Source organism: Doryrhamphus excisus, linkage group LG1 (genome assembly GCF_037039965.1).
Source record: "Doryrhamphus excisus strain RoL-2023G ecotype Guam linkage group LG1, RoL_Dexc_Guam_v1.1, whole genome shotgun sequence".
NCBI classification, from domain to species: Eukaryota; Metazoa; Chordata; class Actinopteri; order Syngnathiformes; family Syngnathidae; genus Doryrhamphus; species Doryrhamphus excisus.
The window spans coordinates 22,147,671-22,167,447 of record NC_136357.1 but is presented as its reverse complement, the minus strand read 5'-3'; the positions used below and the strand labels follow the sequence as shown (position 1 = coordinate 22,167,447).

The following is a 19,777-nucleotide window of genomic DNA, read 5'->3' as shown; positions in this document are numbered from 1 at the left end:
TTTGATCCTTTCTCTCCGTGCCGGCCGTAAGGGGTTGGGGTTGGGGGGGGGGGAGGGGGGGGGGGCACAATCTCACAAAAGCACAATAAAAGTCTTTAAAGTACAAAACAGCTGCCACACATGTGCGCTTCAGTGGCCGTGCATCTGCTCTGCTGAGGTCGTTTGGCTTCTTTTCTCGTGGTAATGGAGATTATAGAATGCCTTCAATCCCAAAATGGCCACTATCTATATATCATATCTATATCGTATATATCATATATATCTATATAGCTCATCCTTTCATTGTCGAGATCTTATCCCTTCATCGTCACCACAAATACGTTCTCAACCAACAAAAAATTTGGAGAATGCCAAAACAGATTCAGGCATGCCCTGAATAAAGACATAACACGTATTCATTCATTCATTCATTTTCTACCGCTTTTCCTCACAAGGGTCACGGGGGTGCTGGAGCCTATCCCAGCTGTCATCGAGCGAGAGGCGGGGTACACCCTGGACTGGTGGCCAGCCAATCACAGGGCACATATAGACAAACAACCATTCACACTCACATTCATACCTATGGGTGATTTGGAGTGGCCAATTAACCTAGCATGTTTTTGGAATGTGGGAGGAAACCGGAGAAAACCCACACATGCCAACTCCCCACAGAAATGGCCGAGGGTGGAATTGAACCCTGGTCTCCTAGCTGTGAGGTCTGCGCGCTAACCACTAGACCGCCATGCAGGCCACAAGTGTAACTTGACTGCGCTAAAGTATGTTTTGGGTATTGTTGACATATTATCTGATACCAGTGCCTGCCGGGGAATCGACTTCTGGTGGCGGGGAATCATCTTGACGGGGAAACGACCGCATAGCCTTCCGAAACGCGTTGGTACTTAAACTGTGTTTTAAAAAAATGTCATACTTTTCTTCAAAAAGTACTTTTCTTCAGGACGTCTAAACAAGGAGGAACATGTCATATTTCTTCTTAATTTATTTCAGACATGCATACTACGTTACATTAATGTTTCTCACATATACACTTACAATATCTATTTATATACTTACATATATATACACATATATACACACGCACATATATATTCATTCATTCATTCATTCATTTTCTACTGCTTTTTCCTCACGAGGGTCGCGGGGGTGCTGGAGCCTATCCCAGCTGTCTTCGGGCAAGAGGAGGAGTACACCCTGGACTGGCCCTGGACGAGTCCGTTGGTACTTAAACTGTGTTTTAAAAAAATGTCATACTTTTCTTCAACTACAATGGCTTTTAGTTTTATGTACTTGTGATGTGCAAGTTGAACAGAATAGTTTAATAGTTTAATAGTTAATTTTTTTGCAGTTCGTTGGTTCCAGACCAAAACATTTCCGTGAAGTAGGTCCCCTTATCTATAAATAGAATTTTGTGTAGTTAGAGCATAGAGAAAATTCTTTTGCACAAGAATTCTGGTGCTTGTGTGTCTAACAGAACATTACTGACACCTAGTGGCTCATATGGAATAGTACATCACCACAACATCTTTGAATGTCTTATATTCATTCATTCATTTTCCAACGCTTATCCTCAGGAGGGTCGTGGGGGATGCTGGAGCCTATCCCAGCTGTCTTTGGGTGAGATTGGTCACGAGCCAATCACAGGGCACATATAGACAAACAGCCATTCACACTGACTGAATGTCTTATATTTGTATTTATTCATTTAGCCATTGTTATGCTTAATTTAGGCAAAAAATATGTAACATTTGCTTAAATAGACATTTTTTATGACTAATATTGAGCCGTATTCCACCATAAAACAAAATGATTTATTCGTAAATATTTGGAAAACCATGATAGAGTGAAGCTGCAAAATGGTGAGAGATAACCATACTTTCAGACAATAATGCGATAATATCTGCCAAACACTCCAAATGATCCGTTTCCTTGAAGTAGACATAGTTCAATAATTAAAGGGGACTGAGTCCCCCGGGCAACAGCGTACCAGACAATATTTATAGTGCAAAGTAATTATATCCAGACAAGGATTGTCTACCGACATGGCGAACAGAGGCAGCAGCACCCTTGGAGTGCTCCCTCACCCCCTCACAAGGTGATTGGCTGCCACATGCGCCGTGACACGCAGCGAAGAAGCCGTACGTGTCTTGGTTATGTTTTAATTAACTGAGGAAGTATACCGTGACACCGTGTGCGTGTTGCCCCGCAGTGACGAAAAAACGCAGGCGGTGAAGCGTGTTTGTAAAATAGCAGACGTCAGCGTATTTTTTATCTGAGTTAAAAAAAAATATATCGCATTCACAGTATGTTCTCTTTATGTCAAATTTGCAGTTCTAGCGCTGAAAACATGGGAACTACTTTGTCGATATGTTAAAAGTTTGAATATATTGATATGATTTGGAGAAATTCATGTTGTTCTGTTTCCTTCAGGGACATCTGCTCTCAGGTGATATGGCTGCTGCATTTAGGAAACCTGAACCCCTGCACTTGGCCTTGTGGATCTTCCTTCTACACCTCAGCCTCCTTCCTCAAGCCAGGTAGATCATCCGCTTTCAGTCTTTTCTCTGCGATTTGCCGTCTTCATTCCTCCCGCTCAGACGTTGTTTCCGCGAGGTGTTTGGAATCATGCCTCATTAATCACGCTGGCTGCCGCAGTAGACGTGGTCCAGCAACTCCACTCCCGATGGAAGGATAAAACTCTGGGAAAGTTAGAAGTACTCCCACGTAAGGATCAAAAAGCACAAAGAAGAAAGAGTCAGCAATTTATCGAAAAGCGCATTTGAACTCCAACAGCTGATCACCGTTTTAAGTTTGAAGTCAAAATGTGTGCTCAAATGTGGCCTTCATGTCGTACTGTGATAGATGAGAGACGAGACAAGTTCTTTCAGAATAATGAGAGGTCCCATTTAATAAGACTTGCACGCTAGCCGACAATCAATACAAGCTGAACAGAGGGCTTCAGGTCCAACTTTGACATCCACGTTACTGTATAGAAGGGACATATGTATGTGGGGGGGTTTAAATGAGAGGCTAAAGTTATCTCTCACATGCCCAGACACTATTTGAATCAAGGGTCGAGCATATGGAGGACGTCTAAACAAGGAGGAACATGTCATATTTCTTCTTAATTTATTTCAGACATGCATACTACGTTACATTAATGTTTCTCACATATACACTTACAATATCTATTTATATACTTACATATATATACACATATATACACACGCACATATATATTCATTCATTCATTCATTCATTTTCTACTGCTTTTTCCTCACGAGGGTCGCGGGGGTGCTGGAGCCTATCCCAGCTGTCTTCGGGCAAGAGGAGGAGTACACCCTGGACTGGTGGCCAGCCAATCACAGGGCACATATAGACAAACAACCATTCACACTCACATTCATACCTATGGACAATTTGGAGTGGCCAATTAACCTAGCATGTTTTTGGAATGTGGGAGGAAACCGGAGTACCCGGAGAAAACCCACGCATGCACGGGGAGAACATGCAAACTCCACACACCTGGTCTCCTAGCTGTGAGGTCTGCACGCTAACCACTCGACTGCCGTGCCGCCCATATAGTATATATATATATATATATATATATATATATATATATAAATAAATAAGGGTGTCTCTCACAGCTCATCCAAGACTAAAACACAAACGATAAAAACCAGGATGAGTGGAACGCATGCGTATAGGGTTGGGGGAGTCCGCTTTTGCCAGGCCGAGTTCTATTAAAACAAAATGGTGTCAGGACTGGACAGGACAGGACAAGGCAACATTCTACGTTTCTTACAAGATCTTGAGAGGAAAAAAAAGCCAAGTGGTAGATCCTTCCCCACAACCCAGCCCCCCCACAAGGAGCCAATGAGCTTGTCAGTGAAGACAGGCCCATACTCGACTCAAATTAGGGCCCTTACTGATGCCGCCTGACACCCAATAACCAGAAGACGCCATCTGCAAGGAGTCCCTGGTGACAAAGTGCCACAATCTGCACGGTGATGGCTGACTCTCTCAACATCTCCACATCGCCATAATCTACAAACGGTTCTGCTACAGTTCTGAGTGGACCACCCACTCTCTTTTTGCAGCCGTAATCAATAAACAAAGCAGAGCCGTGAGGGGAGAAGCACCACTGAAATCAAGAAATAACTCATGGCAAAACATGAAGGTGGCGTCCGTGTTGATCTTTGGATTTATTTCCCCCTTCATAATTCTCCCATGTCCATTGCCTCTCTATCAAAACTACAATTATTCAAACTAAAACATTTGACTTTCTGGGAAGGATTCATTTGATTTACATGATTTCTAAGGAGAGAAATTGATTTGGTTAGCGTACGTTTTGAAACAGATTAATGATGCTAACCGGGTTTGCTTTATTTTACTAAAAAGATTTTGAATTGAATTGAGGACTAAAATGGAACACCTTGTGTTAAAACGAGGCGAGCGTGTCCTCGCATCTAAATTGTGCGCTCCTGTACGCAGATCGACGTTTCACCGACTGCTGACTTAATTTGCATGGTGCAGCACGCCACCGCTGCTATTGTCCGCTCGCAGCATTTCCTCTCCTGCTTCTTGTGCACATTCTCCAACGCGTGTGTCAGGAGTCAGCTAAAAAGAATGCCCCCCCGTGTCCAGGCGTCATTCTAATCATGCCCCTTGTAATTCCACGGAAAGAGAATGCGTAGCGGTTGCCACGTTAGCATTGTCGATAAGGCCGGACGTTACAGCAGGGGGAAGCGGCTGTGCGTAAATCGCTTTAACATTTTGCACACTGATGCAAAAGCTGACCAAACCAGGAAGAAGAAAGCAGGCTGGGGAAAATGTGAGCAGGATTAGCCCAGTTTGCTTTGTCATGGTGCACCTTGGTTCTCCACGGTCATTAGGAGCCCACTGTGTTTGTAATTACGTCTATCAGATGGAAATATAGTCGCAGGAAAAGGCGCCAGTCACTCACCATTTCCATTATAGATAAGGCGCAGGAGGATAACCTGCATGGGGTCAAAGCTGCTCTTAGACTGCTGTGCACACGTATGAGAAAATAATGGGCTACCGATTTTTCATCAGCTGGGGTAGGCTCCAGCTTGCCGGTGACCCTGAACACAAGTAGAAGAAAATGAAGGAATGAGTGAAGTCATGATATATAATATAATATAAATAACTCACGGGTGTCCAACTTACAGCCCATGGGCCATTTGCAGCCCACGGCTGTTTTTGTCTTGTTTTGGCCCATGGCAAAATCTAAAAATAGAATTTAATGGGAATAACCAAAAAAGGACGGAAAAGTGGAAAAATCAGCAATGATTTTAAAGGAATTGAGTCAAAATATTAACAAAACAAACATTTAGCGAGAAAAAGTCATAGGGGATAAATAATGTCATAGAGGATAAATAACGTTAAATATTTTTTTATTTATTATTTTATTTTATTTATTTATTTTATTCAATAAAAAAGCAAACAAAACAACTAATAAAGTCGTCATTTTTGGAAAATGAGGTTGCAGAAGAAGTTTTTATGTTACCTAATGTATGTCACATTTATCCACGTTGCTACATAAATAAAGTCAAAATATTGTTGGGGTGGCACGGCGGTCGAGTGGTCAGCACGCAGACCTCACAGCTAGGAGACCAGGGTTCAATTCCACCCTTCACCCTCGGCCATCTCTGTGTGGAGTTTGCATGTTCTCCCCGTGCATGCGTGGGTTTTCTCCGGGTACTCCGGTTTCCTCCCACATTCCAAAAACATGCTAGGTTAATTGGTGACTCCAAATTAGGTATGAAGGTATGAATGTGAGTGTGAATGGTTGTTTGTCTATATGTGCCCTGTGATTGGCTGGCGACCAGTCCAGGGTGTACCCTGCCTCTCGCCCGAAGACACCCCCCGCGACCCTCGTGAGGAAAAAGCGGCAGAAAATGAATGAATGGATGAAAATATTGTTGGAATAAAGCCTTAATTACAAGAGTTTAAATAATTAAAAAAAAACATCAGAAATGGAAAAAACAGCTGTCATTTTAATAAATCTAATACCTAAATTTAATACATTTTCAAACAGAGTAGGGAAGGACAAAGAAGTACAATTTACCACTTCCACACAAAATGAGAGGAGACCCTTTTTTCTACTCAATCTCAGCCATGGCATGTCCGTCCCTGCCATGGCATGTGCTTCCCAGCTCTGGCATGTCCGTCCCTGCCATGGCATGTCTGTCTCAGCCATGGCATGTCCTTCCCAGCCCTGGCATGTCCGTCTCAGCAATAGCATATCTGTCTCAGCCACGGCAGTGTTAAAAGTTATGTCATCTAACATTACTAATGCCTAGCACCACAATACTACATATAACATGTCTTTCTATATTTTTACCCAATAATAATATGCCATAGTCAAACACGAAACAGCCATCATGTATAAATTAATTCATTTTTCGCGAGGGAGCGATATTCCAACTGCAATATAGCGAGAGACGACTGTCTTTGAAATACTCATAGTTATTCTTATGGGACTTCCAAAATGTTAGGACATCAGCACACAGGATGTCTCTGTATCATCAGCGCTTCCTGTCGGAGAGCTGCCACCTCCCTGGTGGCGTCTGATTCTATCATCGGGCTCCAAATCGGCTTTCGTACAGTTGAGGCAGGAGACATTCCTGATGAATGACCGTGTAACTGACAAATCCCCTTTGGGGGAACTGGCATTCTGCACATTTCAAAAAGGAACCTGACACGCCAAATGGTTTGTTTCACAAGTATATCTGGGAAGGAGTTGATAGGAAGTGTATGGAAAAGGCAAACAGACATGGAAGGTGAATGGACCGATGTCCATGGTTGGTCAAATCCATTCGTAAACTACAGGGGGATCACGTGAAGCTATGTGACGATCACGGAAAGTATTCGGTGCTGTTCAGTACTGCTGATATTTCAGTGAAAAAAATGCTGTCTTGTTGTGATAAAACTGCTCCAATAGCTGCATCCATGCATTGGTGTACATGGGCAACTGTTGCTAGTACATCAAAACCCAAATTATTACTCGCATCATTTTCGTGAATGCACCGTATCAATCAGCAAGTCAGGGGGAATTCTCAATTTTTGTCCGACGATTTTCTGTTTATAGCAAGATCAAATAATGACTGCGCTTACCCAAGCGGGAACATTGCGTGTCACACGTATTAAACAAGTAATAACAAATAAGTTGTGCGGGAGCATGGTCATTTTGTGCCAATGCGCACCATTTTTGGTCACAAATTGCGTCTTCCTGGTGTAATTTATGTGTAAACGGAAAGAAAACCCGAGACACTACCCTTCACGGATTCAGGCATGCCCTGAATAAAGACATGACACGTATTCATTCATTCATTCATTCATTTTCTACCGCTTAGCCTCACGAGTGTTGCGGGGGGTGCTGGAGCCTATCCCAGCTGTCTTTGGGTGAGAGGCGGGGTACACCCTGGACTGGTCGCCAGCCAGCCAATCACAGTGCACATATAGACAAACAACCATTCACACTCACATTCATACCTATGGACAATTTGGAGTGGCCAATTAACCTAGCATGTTTTTGGAATGTGGGAGGAAACCGGAGTACCCGGAGAAAACCCACGCATGCACGGGGAGAACATGCAAACCCCACAAAGAGATGGCCGAGGGTGGGATTGAACCCAGGTCTCTTCACATGACACGTATTGCCACGGCAAATTGCAGGACAAGTGTAAACGCTGCTCTCTGACAGACAGCTCTCTGTTGTTGCTTTCAACCGAAACTGAGCATAGACATTCAGTGCCATTTACTGATTGGTTAAGCAATGTAAAAAAAAAAAACCACACCTGTCAGTCAGTCATGTTCGGCACATAAAACACGGGTGGGTTCACCTGCATGTCATCCAGATACCTGGGAATAAAAGCTGATTGTGGCTCTGTGGTCTTATATTGTTCTTTTCATGTCACCCAAATGGGCTGCATGGCGGTCGAGTGGTTTGCACGCAGACCTCACAGCTAGGAGATCAGTGTTCAATTCCACCCTGGGCCATCTCTGTGTGGAGTCTACATGTTCTCCCCGTGCATGCGTGGGTTTTCTCCGGGTACTCCGGTTTCCTCCCACATTCCAAAAACATGCTAGGTTAATTGGCCACTCCAAATTGTCCATGTATGAATGTGAGTGTGAATGGTTGTTTGTCTATATTTGCCCTGTGATTGGCTGGCGACCAAAGACAGCTGGGATAAGCTCCAGCACCCCCCGTGACCCTCATGAGGATAAGCGGTAGAAAATGAATGAATGTCACCCAAATGAATTGGCCTCACTGCTCCAATAGTTTTCTTTGATGGAACCGTATCAGTATTCCGCCTCTAGAAACTGGGCATGATTGATCCATTATAATAATCAACAGCCTATGCATTAGAAATAAATAAACAAGATTGCTTGTTTCCAATTGTGCCTTCCCCTGGACAGTCCAGTCGGGGGCCATCTTCTTGTCTGTTTTGTTTGTAATGTGTGGCTACGTAGCCGGCTAATGTGGCACCTAATCAATAGCTGGATGGGAGTGCAATGTGTACACTTTCACTATGGATTGGCTCCATACGCTGGCCGCTGTTCTCCCCTTGTCTCCCATGAATTATTCACCAAGCGGCAGTGAGGGGCATCACTTGGGGAGGTGACCTGGTCAACAGATAACATTGTGTTTCGGCAGCGCTGTCAAGGTTAATGTGTCACAGGTCTTGAGAAGGGTAATGTATTCATGGCCTAGCCACTTTGCTGATTGAATCTTGGGATGGGGGGAGGAGGAAAACAAAACAAATGTTCAAAAATCATAGCTCATAAGTGAATATTTTTTCCTCCTTTTTGCCCAATGCAGCAGCAAAATGCTATGCTATCAGATCACAGATAATATTTTCCCTGCCTGGTCACAGTGGACACCACGTTGTTGAGGACCACAGCAAAAGAGCATAAAGATGGAAGTTGCACGCAGCGTGTTGCCGTGTGTTAGAAATCAACCAATACCTGCCCTGTTCTTTAACATGGACACACCCACCTTGTACCTTTGGCCGCTGGAAACATCTCATCCTTCTGGGACCCTCTCAGTTTTAGACCAGCAGAAAGCCGTCCCTGTAAATACAGTTTTTAACATTTTTAGAGCCCCGTGGACATGAAATAACACCCCTATAGTCACCTTTACACTGTTATTTGTTGCTTGCACCACATTGCAACAGTTACGCTGCGAGCGAGCTAACCAGTTAGCTTGAAATTGCATCCATCTTCTATGCTGCTTATCCTCATTAGGGCCCCAGGAGCCTATCCCAGCTGCCTTTGTATTTCTTCTAAACTCATCTCATCTCGAGGCGTATTTGGCAGTGAATAAGTTAAGCCTAAAATGTACCACTTCCACACAGAATGGGAGGATATTTTTTTTTCATGGCTGACTTCATGACTTCAGTTTGTGTTTGTCAATGTTTTGTGTCATTACTGCTTAGTGAGCAGAATACTACATTTTCAGTGTACCACGAAACCACTATCATTTATTCAGTCATTCCTGATAAAATGCAGTATAGCATCTGCAAGATAGTTGAGATGTTATGTGAGTCTTCGCGCGTGCAGGGATGAACATAGCTGACTTTACTGCAGCTAGCGAGCCATCAGTTGTCGCGCGATGCTTTCTTCCAGGTTGCCCTGTGATTGACAGATTGGCTGGGAACACAAGTGACTACCAACTTGAGTCTTGCCTCCAGTCAAGCGGGGTGGTGGTACAGTCATGCTTTGAGGAGGCACGAGTGCTGCTTGCTGGGGGGGGCCCTGAGGGTTCATTGATGGGGCAGGAACCGCTGCCTTTGGGCCGCATGGCAGTTTTCCAAAATAACAACCTAAACTCAAGCCACTGAGCACCTCAATGCAAGGAGAGCTAACAATAATAAAACATGGCTGGTAGTACATAGTATACATATGTATATGGTATTCCATAAATACTAGTAGTACATATATGGATACGCATATGGTATTCCATAAATACTAGTAGTACATATATGGATATGGTATCCAATGATAAATACTAGTAGTACATATACAGTAGGGTATCCAATGATAAATACTAGTAGTACATATACAGTATGGTATTCCATAATATGTGCTAGTAGTGTATATACAGTATGGTATCCAATGATAAATACTCGTAGTACATATACTGTATGGTAGCCGATGATAAATACTAGTAGTACATATACAGTATGGTATTCCATGATAAATATTAGTACTACATATACAGTAAGGTATTCAATGATAAATAATGGTAGTACGTATACACAATGGTATTCCATGATAATACTGCTGGTACATATACAGTATGGCATTCTATGATAATACTGCTAGTATACATATATACATTGTGGTATTCCGTGATAAATACTGATAGTATGTGTACAGTATGTTATTCCATGATAAATACGGATAATACATGATGGTATTCCATGATGAATACTGATAATACATGATGGTATTCCATGCTAAATACTGCTAATACATGATGGTATTCCATGATAAATACTGGTAGTGCGTATACAGTATGGTATTCCATGATAATACTTCCATTATATATACAGTAAGGTATTCCATGATAAATACTGCTAATACATGATGGTATTTCATGATAAATACTGGTAGTACGTATACAGTATGGTATTGCATGATAATACTTCTATTATATATACAGTATGGTATTCCATGCTAACTACTGCTAATACATGATGGTGTTTCATGATAAATACTGGTAGTACGCATACAGTATGGTATTCCATGATAATACTTCTATTATATATACACAGTATGGTATTCCATGATAAACACTGCTAATGCATGATGGTATTCAATGATAAGTACCGGTAGTACGTACACAGTATGGTATTCCATGATAATACTTCTATTATATGTACTGTATGGTATTCCATGATAAATACTGCTAATACATGATGGTATTTTATGATAAATACTGATAATACATGATGGTATTCAATGATAAGTACCGGTAGTACGTACACAGTATGGTATTCCATGATAATACTTCTATTATATGTACTGTATGGTATTCCATGATAAATACTGCTAATACATGATGGTATTTTATGATAAATACTGATAATATGTATACAGTATGGTATTCCATGATAAATACTGATAATACACGATGGTATTCCATGATGAACACTGCTAATATATGATGGTATTCCATGATAAATACTGATAATACATGATGGTATTCCATGATAAATACTGATAATACATGATGGTATTTCATGACAAAATACTGGTAGTACGTATACAGTATGGTATTCCATGATAATACTTCTATTATATATACATGATGGTATTCCATGACAAATACTGCTAATACATGATGGTATTCCATGATAAGTACCGGTAGTAAGTATACAGTATGGTATTCCATGATAATACTTCTATTTTATGTACTGTATTGTATTCCATGAGAAATACTGCTAATACATGATGGTCTTTCATGATAAATACTGATAGTATGTATACAGTATGGTATTCCATGCTAACTACTGCTAATACACGATGGTATTCCATGATAAATACTGCTCACTCTATTATAGTCATGGCCTGTCATTGTTTCTTTTTTACATAGATCTGTCCATATTTTTTTTTTCTACATTTACTTAATACCAAGGTACTTATATAATTGCACTTCTGGTTGGATGCTAACTGCATTTTGTTGCCCTGTACCAGTGACATGAGCAATAACAATAAAGTTGAATCTAATCGAATCTAATCTAATATATGATGGTATTCCATGATAAATACTGCTAATACATGATGGTATTCCATGATAAATACTATGTTTTCGGAAAGCAGGCGTACGTGACGCAAGCGTTCCCACAGACTTTTCGGAATTGAAAGGAGCGGTGCGCTAATGACGTTTGACTTTCAGTCAGTTTTCCAGTGATATAGCGAAGGTGTAACCAATTAGCGGACGTCCCCAGGAGGCTTGAATTAAACATGAGGCCAATTGGATTGTGAAAGTTTGCCTACTACGCATCGGAATGGAACCCCCGTGAGAGTCCCTGAAACAATTGCATTAAATATTCAGCCACTTATTTTCCAGGACATACATAATGCATATTACACGTCAACAGAAATCTCCAATATCACTTTCTGCGCTGCAGCCCATTTTCTACGTGTACTTCATTTTGCTGAGCAATACCATAATGTGGAAACTTTGGCAAAACAACCATGTTCGGTGCCAACATTTCAAAGTCCATTAGACTAAAACTGAAAGGTTCAACTCTCGTTACAGTTGGATCATTTTGAATCAACCCCCTCTGAAGAAATAGCGTAAGACTGCAGGGAAAGACTCTGAAGATGAAAAGTCAACATTTGCCGCAAGGTGTTTAGTTCAACAGAGGAAAGTTATGAAAACATATCATAGATTGCCACTAGAATGTCACTCTAAGTATAGAGTGTGATGATACAAGTGGGCACTCCATTAGCACATTCTCATACTCTAGCTTCCCTTCGTCAAAGACGTAATGTTTAAATCTCCTCCATCGCTTGTCTGGCATCCTAAAGGAAGGTCATTCAAAGGCCATCAATGTTGCAGTATGGTCCAACACCCTGCTGCCATACACAGGTTGTGCTACGCACTCTAGGCTCCTGAATAAATACTGGAAAATATGACCTGTAAAAATATGCTCAATTGGTCTCCTGATTTATTTTTCCACGAAATAAAATATTGAATCGAGAATGTATGTACTTTCTACCTGCCTACGTGCCGTCGCGCATGAAAAACGAGCACACCTTCTACAGAGTCAGCTCTTCCATCTCGTCACAGGATAGAATATTCCAGTTACAAATGATTCCTTCATTGCTGCTGATAGCATCTCTGACGTCCCCGCAGATATCGCAGACACGCGACGTTCGTCTCGACGTGAATCAGAGTCGATTGATGTCAGCCGCAACGATAGCACACATTTCAGATGCTATCGCCGTGTTTGATCATTTCCTGGCCGTCGTACCTTCACAACGCCCTGAACGCTAACTCTATCCTGCTTGGAAATACTAACCGGATACCTGGAAGGGCATCAGTGGCTGTGGATCAATCGGGTGGATCAGTCAGCTGACATGAAGCTCCCCTCCTGATTCGCTGTTGATGACTAAGTGGTGAACAGAGCTGCACAGTGAATGCAACTTTCATTTCTCTTATTCAGGTATGGAAAAAAAAACAAAAAAACTACTAAAAGATACTTCTACAATGAAAAAGTATTTTTTTTTTTAGCAAAAATACCATGAAAAATATGACAGTATATTGCAAAGTAAAGTATTTATCATCACCTTTGTCCAGTTTCTTGGCCAAATGGATGCGGATTGGGAATGGGTTCTTTCTATGCGTTTACGTTCTTTTATCAAAAATAAGGAAAACACACAAGCCAATCAACCTCCTCGCATGGATGCTGGAGGAGGTCTGTGTTCTCCGAGTGGGCTTTTTCCTTGTTGTGTGTGTGTGCGTTTGAGCCCCAAAGTGGCAGCGTGACAGCTGCACAGATAAGAAAGAAGGTGAATCGGCTTTGAGCACAAGTGCAGACTCTTCAGTCAACTCCTCTTGAAGTGCCACTTTTCTTTTACTGGCCATTTCTGAGCACGCCGTTTAAGATTGATTATGGTCTAGGCCGGGGAAATTAGCATACGACTGCTGTCAACTCCAGCTCAAAAATCGTCTGAATGACAAAGCGCCTTATTCATTTTCGGAGCTGCATTTAGCAAAGACCCGTCCTACTCTGCCTTTGCTCCGTGGAGTCATGCGGAGGATTTATGGTGAAAAGCCAGAGGAATAGAGTGTATATGAGAGACGACTGCAGTTTATCGTGCATTAAATGGAAAGACGCGCACGGCGCCTGGAATGTTGGAATTGCAGCTGTGACTAAGAGTTTTGACAACGTGTACAGCATGTTTAATCGCCGCTATAGGATGCTTCACAGCCATTTGATCTCTATGAAATAACCCTCCGACAGGCTAAGGCACATTTGTGTTACGCAGCTTCTCTGCTGGCCTATTGACAACTTCCATTCTGATGTTCGACTTCCATGGAATTCTATGAATTGATTTTATGGTTTTTATGAATTGAAATTGGGGTCGAGCGGCTAGCGCCTCACAGCTAGAAGACCCGAGTTCAATTCTACCCTCGGCCATCTCTGTGTGGAGTTTGCATGTTCTCCCCGTGCATGCGTGGGTTTTCTCCGGGTACTCCGGTTTCCTCCCACATTCCAAAAACATGCTAGGTTAATTGGCCACTCCAAATTGTCCATAGGTATGAATGTGAGTGTGAATGGTTGTTTGTCTATATGTGCCCTGTGATTGGCTGGCCACCAGTCCAGGGTGTACAGAGTCAGAATCGCCTTTATTGTCATTTTATTTCATACAACCAAATTTGAGTGCAGCTCCACGGTGCATTTTGTAGAAAGTAAAAATAAGAATAAGGAAAAGGATAAAAACAAAACAAGGAATAACAATATAAATATAAAAGTGTCAGGTGCTGTTCAGAATAAGTGTAAATATATGTACATCAAAAACAATAACCTATCCAGTAACAAGATGTAGAATTGCAGTAATCAAAATGTGGCATTTCTGTAAACAATATGTAGTATTTCACATATTGTACCTGAGTTTCACTTGAATGAATGAATCCTATTGCACATAAGTCCAGTATTGCATGTTTGAAGCTTATTACTTCGCCTCTCGCCCAAAGACAGCTGGGATAGGCTCCAGCACCCCGGGGTAGAAATAAGCGAATAAGCTTTAGGAAATGAATGAATGAATGAATGAATGAATGAATGAATGAATTTCAAATTACAGTTCCACAGAATCACAGATTTCAGCAGACTCATCAAGTTGAGAAATACAACTGAGCCCCGTTTCACGAAGCAGGTTCAACCAACTCTGAGTCTAACCCTGAACTCTGAGTTGATCTACTCTGAGACAGGAAACTCTGAGTTACGGGTTTCAGAACAGGTGATTTCATTTGGTTCAATCAACACAGAGTTTGTTCACTCTGAGTTAAGCGCGTGCACCACGACTTTAAAAAGCCCTCATCAATGGAGCCCCGTTCCCTCGATTCACCATGGGTGACCATGTAGTTGGTCTACATTTCTCATCAAATGTCTTTTCACTTAAGACACCACATAAAAAGTAACTGGTTTTCAGGCAATTTTCACTTGTTTCACGCACATTTTCAATTGAAATAAGTAGAAATAACAAACTTGCTCCACTGACAGATTTTTCAAATTATTTTTTTAAGTGAAATGTGATTGAAACACGTGAACATTGTCTAAAAACAATTTACTTTTAGGTGTGATTCGTTTTGATCAGAAATTAGACATTTGGACGAGAAATAAGACAAATATTGTTGGTATGATTGGGAGTTTTTGCAGTTTGATGCAGTCTGACATTCAATCTACCTGCACATTGATGCTGTGAATGGATTTTCTGTTCACATAGTCTCCTTCATTTTCTGAAGGAGCAACGATGGGAATGTGCGTCCCATCGATGCACCCTATCACACCAGGGAATCACAAAAGAAATTAAAATGACAAATCCCAGTGTGAAGTTGCAGCACCATGTCATTAACTGAATATGATTTATAATCATACATTTTAACTGATTTCTACATTCACATGCAATTCTGTGGAATTCCTCCTTGATGACCCCCACGGGTTTATGTCCCGGGAACACAACGGAGGAGTTGATTCGTCTTTTTAGTGCTAGGGACACTTTTCTCACAGCTCTGCAGACGGTGGCCTTGCTAATGTTTTCTGCATCACCTATATTATATAAAAAACTTCCGTTGGCAAAAAAACGAAGAGCAACACACAGAATCTGGGTGGATGACACTGGACGTCCACGGTTGGTGATGTTTTGAATGTCCTGACGGATGAGATTATGGATGTAAGTGATGGATGGTGAAGTGAAGCGGTACCGTTCGAAAAGAAAATTATCTGGAAATGATAGCGTGTCCAATCTCGGCCTGTGGATAACTTCCCTACGAATGCGGAGCTCTCTTCTGAGTAGTAGTGCCTCTTCGTCTACAGGGTCTTCTACAAACGGACATGCCATGGTTCAAAAAACAATGCGACACACAGCACACCTTGAAGAAAAACGACCAAACTGGCTTTAAACACGCGTGACAATGAATGAATCACACCGTGTGTAGCGTAAGAGGGCGGAGACAGAAAGAAACTCCAGGTTCATTGAAGAAAACCTGGTCCCGACCAGGTTATGTTCACAGAGTCTGTTGCCATAGTAACTGACACCGAGGTTAAGTTACCTCTCTCTGTGAAACAGGCTGGAGTTACTCCTCTGTCTCTGGTTTGACTTACCTCCCTTTGTGAAACGGAAAACTCAGAGTTTCCCTCATTTCAGGGTTAACATACTCAGAGTTTTCACTAAACCTGCTTCGTGAAACGGGGCCCAGATCAGCCATATAAACCCAGTGACACGTTATCATACAGACAAAACATACAGACTATTTGAGTTCCTGTGTAAGTTACCGATGGCGGGGGGGTGCCACGTTGGGTAGGGCTGCTTGTGCTATTAATTCATTCGCTACCAAAGACGTATTTATTATTTTTATTTTTATTTTTATTTTTATTTTTATTTTTATTTTTATTTTTATTTTTATTTTTATTTTTATTTTTATTTTTATTTTTATTTTTATTTTTATGCTTTGTTTTGCTTTTGCGGGAGAGGCACAAAGAGGTAATGATGCAACTCCACAATATAAAAAGTCACGTTTGTGGCAAAAACATCTTGCCGTGTAGCGAATAAGCGGTTACGCACTGAAGAAGTTGCAGACGCATACGCACACAGTTTAGTTGTGAAAATGGGAAATAATTCATTATTATATTTGTTTTAAAACAATGGTTATTAAAAACATATTATTTGTGTTGTTGATGTTGTGGTATGGATGTTTCGATTTTTAGCCAAATATTTCTGCTGAGATGGGATATTTGGCTGAAACTGCTGCTGATTATGAAGAACAGAAAAAGGAAGAACCAAACTGATGAAAGAGTGGAATCTTTCTTTTGGTGTTTACCATGTTGGCGTCGTTCTAGAACCCAACTTTCTGTGCGCCTCCAACAATCAGTCAACGGGTAGAATATCCGGGATTGAACGTTAACAAACAGTCTTCAATGCAGTGTGTGTGCGGTTGTTTTTAGTAGCTCAGGGTTTCCAATCCTGACTCGAGGGCAGGTCGAGACTCTCCAAGCATCAAAAACATGGATGCTGGAAAAGCATGGCTAAAGTTGCCTGGAGGTGGACTTTCCCGATACAGCTGCTGCTCTGTGAACGCACCCCCATTGATGTCCCTCCCTCGGCGTTTGTGCATGTGTGTATATCTGGCGTGTGTGTACATAGCATGTTCAATATGACAGAGAGCCTTGAGGACCTAATAAAGGCTCCATGATGCGGCTTTTTCGAAGCGTGCTTTGAGCTTGGACACGTGTGTGGCCACAGCGTATCTTTGCAGCACCAATTTCTCCGTTTGATTTCAATTGCATTGGGTTAGGAATGTATTCCACTGTCTTTTAATAGTGGAATGTCCAAGTGTAAAAACGGGCAACAGGAAGCGCTCTTTGACAGTCCCGGTGGACATGTAGTAACCTAGCAGCAGTGGAAAGAGTTTAGGTATTTGCTGCATCCCCAGGGTGGCTACCTTTAAGTCATCTTCCAGCAACAACACCTGGGAAAAAGGCTTTCATCAAGCTGGAGCTTTCTTTTTTCCACTGACTCCGTATCCATATACTCCGTATCCATACAATCCATATACTCCATATCCATATACTCCATATCCATACTATACTCCGTATCCATACAATCCATATACTCCATATCCATATACTCCATTTCCATATACTCCGTATCCATACAATCCATATACTCCATATCCATATACTCCATATACTCCGTATCCATACAATCCATATACTCCATATCCATATAGTCCATATCCATACACTCCATATCCATATACTCCATATCCATATAAGCCATATACTCCATATCCATATACGTACTTCGTATCCATATACTTCGTATCCATATACTCCATATCCATATACTCCATATCCATATACTCCATATCCATACACTCCATATCCATACACTCCATATACTCCATATCCATACCATCCATATACTCCATATCCATACAATCCATATACTCCATATTCATATACTCCGTATCCATACACTCCATATCCATATCCTCCATATCCATATCCTCCATATCCATACGGCTGTGAAGCTCACTTTCTGGACTGGCCTGACGCTTCTTTTGTTTTTGCAATCTCTCTGAAAGCAAACATTCATTTTTAGGGCCGCAACTAACCGTTATTTTCTTAGTCGATTAATCTGAAGTGTGTTGTTTCGATTAATCGAGTAAGCGGTTAGGCTAGGGGTCAGCAACCCACAGTTCCAGGGACGCATGTGGCTCTTCAGCCTCTTTGTTGTGGCTCCCTTTTGCAATACTCAATTTGTTTTTAACCCGAGTGGGGAAAATGTACGTCTTTGTAGTGAGTTTTAAATAATCCAACTTTGTGTGAGATCATGAATGCATCCTGGCTGGGTTGTGACTGGATGAGCACGAGTATGAGCAGACAGAATGCTATTCAGTTCTCTCTCACAAGGTAAACATGGAGGACCTATTTGACATTTCTCAAAAATAAATTAAAAAACAGCAGTTTAGGAACTTGTTTGCGCCAGACTAAATCAAATCAGGTAAGTTTACAGTAATTGACACATACATTTATGTAAGTTTATCTCTGATACTAGAGACGAGTACTCCATCCACTCGTCGTTTTTTATCTGAACTACTTTGATACCCCAAAGTTCCCTCCAAATTTGACGTCCAAAACCAGGCTATTTACTGTGTAGCACATTTCTTCAGGTGTCAGGTAGTGAGGTTTCACCAAGATGATACCATGCTTCTATTTCTTCTATTCGCTAGACTTTACAAGACTTTGTTTTAAACCTATGTTTTGCGGCTCCAGGCTATTTTTCTTTAGTGGGCAAGGGGGAGAAATGGCACTTTTCATAGTAAAGGTTGCCGACCCCAAATCAATACAAAGCCAACACAAACAGCTTACGGTCCATCACTGTTTTCCAAAGTCGATTGTTTACCCTTACTTAAAGGGCAACTGCACTTTTTTTGGAATGGTGCCCACCATTCTCAATCCTTATGTGAAACATGAGCATATATTTATTTCCCTTTTCTGTGCATACTAGCACAAGAAAATGAGTTAATATAAGCTAGCAAATAACGGACTTCATGGGAAGTACCTATTTTGACACAAAATCTGTCACAAAACTCAAAGAAACGCCAACAGTGTTGTATTTACATAACTGACTTGTATATTAACCCAGCTACAGTGATATTATTATTATTATTGTAGCAACTAGCATGAAAAACTATATTTATCTGGCGGACTAAAACAATGTGTCGCCTCAGCATCATTCACCAACAGAAGAGTGGATACCTCACTCTCCGTTTGGCTACAAAGACTCAACAAGATGCTGTTTTTTTACCTGAAGACTGGAGCACAAGTCTTGTGCTGGAAAATACAGCCATTCCAAGGAGAGCGGACATCGTAAGTGTTGTCACTGTATCTATGCTGCTATTGTTATTGAAGGAACTAGCATAAGAATGTGTATCAATGTGCCAAGGAAAGACATTTGGGTAGTGTTTTAAATCCTCCAAAGAGGCCAAGATACTGCAACTACTCCATGTTATCAT

At 41.4% G+C, this 19,777-nt stretch overlaps 1 protein-coding gene across 2 annotated transcripts in view; it reads left to right on the top strand.

Moving 5' to 3' along the window:
• gabra3 (gamma-aminobutyric acid type A receptor subunit alpha3) overlaps window positions 1-19,777 on the top strand; it is a 115,399-nt gene that overhangs the window by 38,220 nt on the left and 57,402 nt on the right. For both annotated transcript variants that reach the window (XM_058076970.2, XM_058076969.2), the window contains exon 2: window positions 2,425-2,531. In XM_058076970.2, coding sequence (XP_057932953.2) covers window positions 2,446-2,531 — 86 coding nt within the window. In that variant the 5' untranslated portion in view covers window positions 2,425-2,445. The remainder of the gene's footprint in view (window positions 1-2,424; window positions 2,532-19,777) is intronic.